This window comes from Phalaenopsis equestris, unplaced genomic scaffold, assembly GCF_001263595.1.
Source record: "Phalaenopsis equestris unplaced genomic scaffold, ASM126359v1 Scaffold000540, whole genome shotgun sequence".
NCBI classification, from domain to species: domain Eukaryota; kingdom Viridiplantae; phylum Streptophyta; class Magnoliopsida; order Asparagales; family Orchidaceae; genus Phalaenopsis; species Phalaenopsis equestris.
This window is the reverse complement of record NW_018164980.1, coordinates 1,948,804-1,957,624: the sequence shown is the minus strand read 5'-3', so window position 1 is coordinate 1,957,624 and position 8,821 is coordinate 1,948,804. Positions and strand designations below refer to the sequence as shown.

The 8,821-nt window shown below is 36.6% G+C and overlaps 1 protein-coding gene across 2 annotated transcripts in view; it reads left to right on the top strand.

Annotated features, from left to right (window-relative positions):
- The window catches only part of LOC110028985, a 12,261-nt gene extending 11,151 nt beyond the window's left edge, over positions 1–1,110 (top strand). Inside the window, exon 4 of one of the 2 annotated variants that reach the window (XM_020731080.1) lies at positions 1,029–1,110. Coding sequence is in view for 1 of the 2 variants with exons in the window: in XM_020731082.1 (XP_020586741.1) it covers positions 1,029–1,061 (33 nt within the window). In the remaining variant the exon portion in view is untranslated. The remainder of the gene's footprint in view (positions 1–1,028) is intronic. The other variant, XM_020731082.1, reaches the window with a different exon arrangement.
- Positions 1,111–8,821: the final 7,711 nt, after the last annotated feature.

Sequence of the window (8,821 nt, the reverse complement as noted above, 5' to 3'; positions counted from 1 at the left end):
CAGACGCTGGATTGAAGCGGAGCAGAGCGGAGCGGAAGAATCTGTCCAAATTGGGAAGTTACGTGGGTTGGGGTGCGGGGGCAAAGCCCCGCGGTATGATACAGGGGTAATGTCATAATTACATATTGTGCCTAGGTTTACTCCTGAGGTTATAAATAGGCCTGTTAGTAACCCCAGGAGGTAACCCTCTATTCTGTAACCCTTTTCTGAATATTGAAAGGAACTCGCCGCTCTGCTCCCGGCATCTTTGCCGAACCTCGTTAAATCTCTGTGTTCTTCTGGATTTGTGTCGTTCTAGTTTTTCTTCGCCCTAATTTTCTCAACAGAAGGTTGTCGACCGGCGGATGACCAATGTGTCGGTCGGCCGACCGGAATCTATCTCTGCCAAGAGGGGGTAATCGGCTGGTTAAATAAGGTCGACCTTCTTGACAAGTGGTCTGGCCAGTTGGTTCTATGGGACCTGCGCTTCGGTCGAGCGATTGACTGATGGGTCGACCCTTTTTGTTGAGCTAGCCGCGACTCACTTGCCATGCCAGATGGATCTTCTCTCTCGCAAAGTCTTGAGTGGATCTTTTCGTTGTATGTGCGGAGTATCCAATGAGACCCGCTGTCGAGGTGATTTGCGTCTTACTTTTTGGCGGATCTTACCGCTATTGAGTAGGGACCATCTCCGGAGCTTTGACCTATTCCGGGTTTAGAGATGCAGATTTGCATGCTCGGCTTTGAATTATCGGTCAATCGCCTACTCTGAAGGGAAACTTCGTATTCTCACCCGTTCGTTGTCTTTGAGATTCGTGCTGGTAGTTTCGGTGTATACATTTACTCTTGTAACAGACATATTTTAATATCACATCAAAAATAATATTATTTTCACTTTTGGAAAGTGAAAGATACATTCTCATGCTTAAATTTAAAACATTAAATTGCTATACATGTAAATATGAAAGTTTAGGTGTGAGATGTTTACATACGTAAGAATTGTGTGCCACGTGTCTAAATTTCCTTTTTTTTGCACTTAATTGTGGCAGAAGTTCTCGGATCATGGCTTGCCGAGCAGTTAAAAGCCTTGAAGCAGGGATTGCCAATTTCAAATGCAGAATCTAGTATGGTTGCAAAAGAAGCAAGTATGTTCATTATTACCCTTTTTTGTATAAAGCTTTCAAGTGGTAAATTCACTAATTATAATCCATGCCTCATTTTTTCAGTTACATGAATTTGTAAGCTGCTTGTTCGTGATGGTTAAAGCCATTTTTGTTTGCAGAGCTGATTACAGATGCGTTGGAATCTGATAGGGTGAAACTACTTGAAGATATTGGCCTTTGGATCCCATCGGCTGTTAATAATTACGAGATAGATGACAGACCCGAAAATGCAACTGAGGACGGTAGTTGATTTCTCTAAAATAACATGCTTTTTCTTTCATTTTTACTTTGTGAACATTGAGTTACCATATGCTGGCACGACCAAAATCAATCTCTCTATATTTTGAACACAGTTATGCTCTGCTGAATTGACTTAACTGGAAAAACATAGTTTTTTTTCTTTTTAATGTTTCCAATGATTTATTCATTCTATTATTGTATTTATGTCAGAGGAGAATACCGTTCCTGCTCCTCCTCTCTCATCAGAGTGCCGCGCTGAGCCTCATACCAATTATGATGGTGCTGCTATCAGATGGGATCTTACTCATCATAAAGAAACTGCTGCTGATTGTTGTCAGGCATGCATTGATCAAGCAAAAAATGCCAAGGTTGGGCAAATAAAGTGCAATATTTGGGTTTATTGCCCTTCAGAGTTTGGATGCTAGTCACCCGACATATATGAACATTGGTACCAGGAGTGCTGGCTGAAACATGTACTGCTTTAATTTTCAGGCCATAAATATTTTGGGTTTATAAATATGTAATCTTTTTTCAAATGATTCGTTTTAGTTCCCTTGCAATTTTTTTATAGTCTGCTAATCTATTTATTTACCATGCTGTTTCATTCTACATCATTATCTAGTCTCCCATATATTTCTTTGGGAAATAACAGACCAAAGGAAATCCCCATCTCGGTTATCAAATGATGAGTGGAATGAACTTCTTAAAAATGTTATAGTTGTTATACCGATTTAAAAGGATCCCTTCTGTCTTTCAGTTTGGTGTACTAGTAGATAAACAATTTTTGTGCACACTTTTTGTCAGATTATTGGAATAGGTGTGAGAGTGCTATAACTAAGAATGATAATTTGAGGAATGGGATTATGTGATGTTTGAAATAATAACTATTGAAGATAAAGTAGTTATAATCGGACTTAGGTAGTTTGGACTTGTGCAATGAGGGTTAGAAAATATGCTCATAAACCGTTAGGTAAAGTTAGTCTTAAAGGATTCTGGAAGAAAATGGATAAATTTAAGATAACTTATCCAAGTTTTTCAAAATAATTTGCAAAGAATATGCTGAACATCTCGTCCATCACTCAAGAGAAATGAATGAAGAAAATGAGAATTCATGAAACCAACTCCCAAATAGTAGAGATGAATCTAATGATGATTATAATAACTATCATTTCTTCAAAGAAATTGTGTTATCCATCATGACTTTACAAGCAGCTGCAATATCTTTTTCAATTTTACCTGAAAGTTTAATCATAAAGGGTATGTCATGGAATTATGCAATCTTAGAACGCAAGCCAACAACAGACCTCTTGTTGCTGTTGAAACTCATCTGAAACTCATCAAAAAAATTAATTTTTTTGCTTATTTCATGTTCATTCAATTTTTTCTTTTTTAATTAAGGATTTTAGGGCCAATTCGTTATTATTGAGCCATAATCAACACCTTCGTTGCGGAATTGTAGTTTTTTGTGATTTTTACAACTAGAATTGCAAGATAGTTGCCATTTTGGTTCGCGTGGTGACTTAAAAGAAAATGTAGCAAGTGCTGGGAGTGTTTTTGTTGTGGCTTCCATAACTATAACAAATAGAGGGAGTTATGGCTTACAATTCAGGTATTTATTCATGTGATTCTCCTCTTTATTTCTATTTCATGGAGTGTTTTTTATTTCTATTTGGTGGTTATGATAGGGATTTGAGACATGTAAAAGGAAAATTTTGGCTGAATATAATATTCTTGTGACATGTGTGACACTTAGGGCCCGTTTGGGGTAGCTTATACCGTTTGTTTTGCGCGTTTGCGCAGCTTATTTTATAATCGCGTTTCCGATTTGGAAAAAAGCTGATCGCGGGTATCGACCCGCGATCAGCGTTTCGAACGCGCGATTGGGGCATATTTTACGCACCCACCCCTCTTGCCCTAAAACCTTATTCGCACTCCAGATCCGCTCGCCTCCGCCTCCAGCTTCGCTCTGCCTCTGCTGAAGCACCGCTTTGTCGTCGCCGACTCTCTGGTCTTCCTCCGCTCCGCCGAAGACCCGCTTTCCTCCGCTGAAGCTTCGGTCTGCCTCCGCCAAATCTCAGCTCTGCCGCCTCCGCCGAGGAAACCTTGCTCCGCTCTGCCTTCGCCAAAGGCAGCTTGCTCAGACTTTGGTAAGAAATCTCGATCTTACCTCCTCTCATTCATCTCTTCTTCCCTCTTAAATCTTTCCCTGAGAATCTCATCCCCGATTTTTAGGTATGCCTTCACTGATTCCGTTCGGCCTGTTCTTCCTCGTCGGCAAGCTCCTTCTTCGACATTGTCGGAAGGTAAAACTTCTTCCTTGCCCATTTATTCCTCTTCTTCGCATTAAGAATTTTTCATTTGCAAGGAGAGGTAGATGAACGAATATGTGATAAAATATTCATTTATTTTTTATCTAATGTTATGTGATTCGTCCTTGTAAATGAAATGAGGATGTTGATCCATTTTTTAGCCTCATTCATTAGTTGGAGAGCTTGTTTTCATAATAGAATTACCACCATGCATCTTTTTAGCATTTGAGGCTCATTAATTTCGCATGATGACATTTTGGGTTGGCATGTTTTTTCAAAGAACTTGGAGGGCTTGCTTTCATAATAATATTTGGGGAAAATGGTTTGATTTATAAAATTTTACTATATCCAAATAATACTATATAAGGTTTCCTTTTGAAATTAAGGGTTGAAGGATAAACTCATGTTTTATTTTGTAATATTGGCATATATATGTATATAATATTAAAAATGATTGTCAGTATTGGAGTTTTAGGGTCATGTTATTAAATGCATTTTTTTGTTATTTAACCTTTCACTAGTAAGTACCACAATGAATAAGGGCAGAGAAGTTGGATCATCTGCGATGTGGGACAGGGAAACAACAAATATTTTCTGTGATCTCTGTCTTAAGGAGGTGGAGCTAGGAAATAGACCTACGACATATTTTAACAAAGAATATTGGAATAATGTTTCTGTCAAATTTAATGAACTCACAGACAGAGACTACAATAGGATGAAATTTAAGAACAAGTGAGATCGATTAAAGAAGGATTGAAAAATTTAGAAAGAACTTAAGAGGGGAACTACAGGTTTGGGCTGGGATACATTGAAACGAACGATAGATGCTCCTGAGGAGTGGTGGGCTGAGAAACTACAGGTAAAGACTTACCCTATATCATCTCCTTATTTCAATTTGAGTTATATTGAAATGATTTTACTAATTAACTTTTCTTCACCATGCAGGTCGTGCCAGCAGCTAAGAAATTCAAAGTGAATTGTATTGATCCAGTAACGGAAGAGAAGTTGGATGGTATATTCAAAGGGGTTGTTGCAACGGGAACACATGCTTTCACCCCATCTGAACATGAGTTTATTGGCACAACTAATGCTCTTGGAAATGATAATATAAGTGGCTCAGGAGAAGTGTCTTGTCAAATCCATAGGTCAGTTGATGAAAGGCTTGTTGAGTCCTCATCCATTCCAAAATGGCGTAGGGTGGGGAAAAAGAAGAAATGAGCGGCATTCGTCAGAAGCACAATCGAAAAGCTTGTTGAATCCTGCTCTGTTAAGCTTTATGCATCACAGGATGTATCCGTTGAGGGGTGTCTTCGAATCCAAAATACACATGCTGAGGTGAAGGAAGATAGAAAATTTTATCTCAACTGTGTTAAGTTACTACAAGATCCAGTCCGTAGAGAATTTTTTGTGAAGTTGGAGGCAGAATATCAAGTCAATTTTTTACGTTCCTTCATGGAGAACTGAATGTTTAGAAAGCTTGTCGTTTCATTATCTTAAAACTGTTTGTATTGTTGTAACGTGGATTGCTATTTGTTTTCCTAGCACTTCTTTTATTTCACTCTTTATATTTAACTAGATGTTTTTACTTAAAATTTTTTGTACTGATTGTACTGGTTGTACTGTTGCATCTAGATGTCTTTAAATATTTGAAGGTATTAACTATTATCTTTGAACTACTTTTGGTAGGATGAATCCAGAACATTTGCACTATGTTAGAAAGATTGTGTTTATTATTACTTTGTTATATGACTACTACTTCACATACATCAAACGAACTCCATGTATGACATCAACATATGTTGTGATAAATGAGTCGGTGAGCTACTACAAGACCATCCGACACGTTTTACAAACATGTTTCGTATGACGAAAGAGATTTTCATCGATCTGCTCTGCGAACTACAACACAATCATGTTTTGAATAGCTCTACTAGAATGACATCAAGAGAGGTGTTAGCAATTACACTCTATATTTTATCTCAAAATGAGTCCATTAGAGGAGCCATTGAGCGATTTCAACATTCATCGGAGACTATCAGCAGGTATTTCTCCATTGGTCTGAATGCACTAGTAAGTTTAGCCTCTAAGATAGTTAAGCCTGAAGATCCCACACTTCAATTTATCCCTACACAAATTGCGGATGACAATCGTTACATGTCGTTTTTCAAGGTATATCTTAAACATCTTATTACTAACTTAGGATTGTATATGAGCTATTGAAACATTTTTATATTGAAACTCTCATTCATTAATTATTGAAACATTTTTATATTTAGGATTGTATAGGAGCTATTGATGGAACTCACGTTGATGCACGTGTATCTGGAACCGACAAAGTAGCCTACATTGGACGTTGTGGTTCTCCCACACAGAATGTGATGGCCATTTGTGATTTTAATATGTGTTTTACATTTGTGATGGCCGGATGAGAAGACAACGCTCATGATAGTCGTGTTTTTAAATTTACAACAAGACGTCGAACTCATTACTTCCCATACCTCCTCCTGGTACGTTGTTATAGTAAATATATCAGATATTCTTGAGTCGTTACTAAAATATGTATTTTGTGTAGGTAAGTATTATCTAGTTGCGGATATCCTTTACAAAGGGGTTATCTAAAGCCTTATGCCGACACGAAGTACAACATTCCCGACTTCGAGAGGTCAAGTGGGGTTGCACGTGGTAGAAAGGAAGTTTTTAACAAACGACACTCCTCTTTACGTGGTGTCATTGAGAGGTCATTCGGGGTATGAAAGAAGAATTGGGTGATATTACGTGACATACCAACCTACCCATTTCCGAAGCAAGTAAGAATAGTTGTGGCAACAATGACTCTGCATACTACATACGACGACACCACTCACGTTCCGATGAGGATTTTGCATATGTAGATGAAAACTTGCATCATATTCTACAAAAAATAATTTGATTTCCATGTCGGACGTCCCATACCCCAGGATGAATCAGAACATCCTTACATGCACGAAGGTGAAGGTGCAAGGGAAATAGCGACATTGTGAGACCAGATAGCGGACGAAATTGTGCGATCATGACAATGCTTCTCGTGGGTGCAGTTGTTGTATAACGAAGTTCAAAGTCAGTTTTTTGAAATAACAATTTTTTGTACTTTGTCGAAGTTCAAAGTTGGTTTTTCAAAATAGCAATTTTTTGTACTTTTGCGGAGTAGAAAGTCAGTTTTTGTTAACCTTTTTTGTAAAGTTGTTGAATCTTCTGTATATTAATGCATATTGATACAAGAGCAGGATTTAAACTTGAGACTCTTGCAATTTTGTTATGTTTTTAAGTAGAAATTTGATTTCTGCTTTCAAAACTTGTCTTTACTTCATTTTATTTTCTATAACTATTTCTGTTTGGATTATGAAGTTGGTACTGTTCTTCTTAATGTTCTGTTGGCTTCTTTCTCGTTTAGTTCCCTTATAAATATATGAACAAAAGTACTGTTCTTCAAAACTTGTAATGCTTCATCCTCCAACGAAAACTCATTAGTTTAAGCATTTGTTTAGAGCATGGCTTTACCCTTCATATAAAACTCATTTGTGAAATGATCCATTTGTGGATTTTTTCTCTTTTTTTTATAATTTTTTTATGATTTTGCAATAATGCTTAAATTGTACGTGGATGGACATTCGTTGTTCTATGGGGACTACCACTTTTCTCGAGGAATGGTAATGGTGCAGCTTGGATGAACTATGACTTTATTTGTGCAGCTGCATCATTGTGTTATTGGTAGCGAATATGTTCATGAATCTTTGTTCTGATGGAACTAAGTTAATCTGAGCCTCAATTCTCCCATTTTTGTTTGATATTGGTGCTTGTAGATTTTTACTCTTCTAATGCATTGGTGTTGAAGGAGCTTCGACAGCCCATACCTATGAGGGCGTATATGAGGATAACTATTGTTTCCATGATATATTTACTTTTTTAACATCTAAACTTAAGTGCTTATATTGGTCTTAAAGAATATATTGGCTTCATTTCTCCAAATTTTGACCATCAAGAGTGGAATATAATATATTATGGTTAGCTTCATATAGTTTTTTGATATATAAGAAATTAACTATTCAAAAGGGTTATTTGGTTGTCGGATTTATCATGCATTCTATTTTTACTCGGTTTTGGCGTAATAATGATGCTCCGAGAATTAAAGCGATGAAAACAAGTTGAAAGAATTTTGGTCGATGCCCTCGCCAGCATGCTGTCATGTTTGCTTTTTTAGCTTCTTATTTTTCTAGGGTTTTTCTTGGAGGGAAAGGGAGAAAGATAAGGATCTGTTTGATTTGTTGTAAAAGGAATGCATTGGATTACTTCTGCTGAAGGTTCTGGAATTCGGGTGTTCAGCCTGATGAACCAAAAAAAATCTAAAGAGAAAAAAAAATTCGGGTGTTCAACCTGAATTTTGATCGATGCATTGGATTACATGTGTGTATTTGTTTAAATACAAATTTACAGCAATACACCATTTAATTAGCACCGGATTTAGGAAAGGAATTGCTGTTTAGAGAATTTGATAGAGGACCTTTTAAATTTTGCCTGTAAAATATTTAGGCTTTAAAGAATATGGTCTCTTTCATTTCTGGTTTTTTTACATAGGTTCTACATATGACCTTTTGTTTTTTATATAATCATCCCCTTACAATCATTTTATCTATGAATGTAAAGCGGCCTTCTTGAACTCTTGGTTGAATCTCAGGTATATAAATTGAGCAATAAGTTTTTTTCATTTTAAATGATCGGGCCAATAATATATACATGTATTATTGATTTATTCTGTCTTAAGGCAAGTAGATGATTTAAGAATAAAACATTCTTTTTATGATAAATGTATGAGGACTTGAAGTAATTATAGACTCCGGGATTGACTGAACAATTCAAATGAGTTGTTAATGCTTGCATTTGAACTATGCATATACATTGAAGTTGTACTGAGAGTCTCCCTTAGAGGAATGTCTGTTAATATCTTGATATTTATGCTTCAATATTTAATTCGTGGCTTATGTTGGAATATCATGTTGGCTTATAAGTTGGAAAATACGAGGGTTTAAGGGAATGATGTATATCACTATACTCATGCTTATATAGCTAAAACTTTTAAACCAATAGTTAATTAGT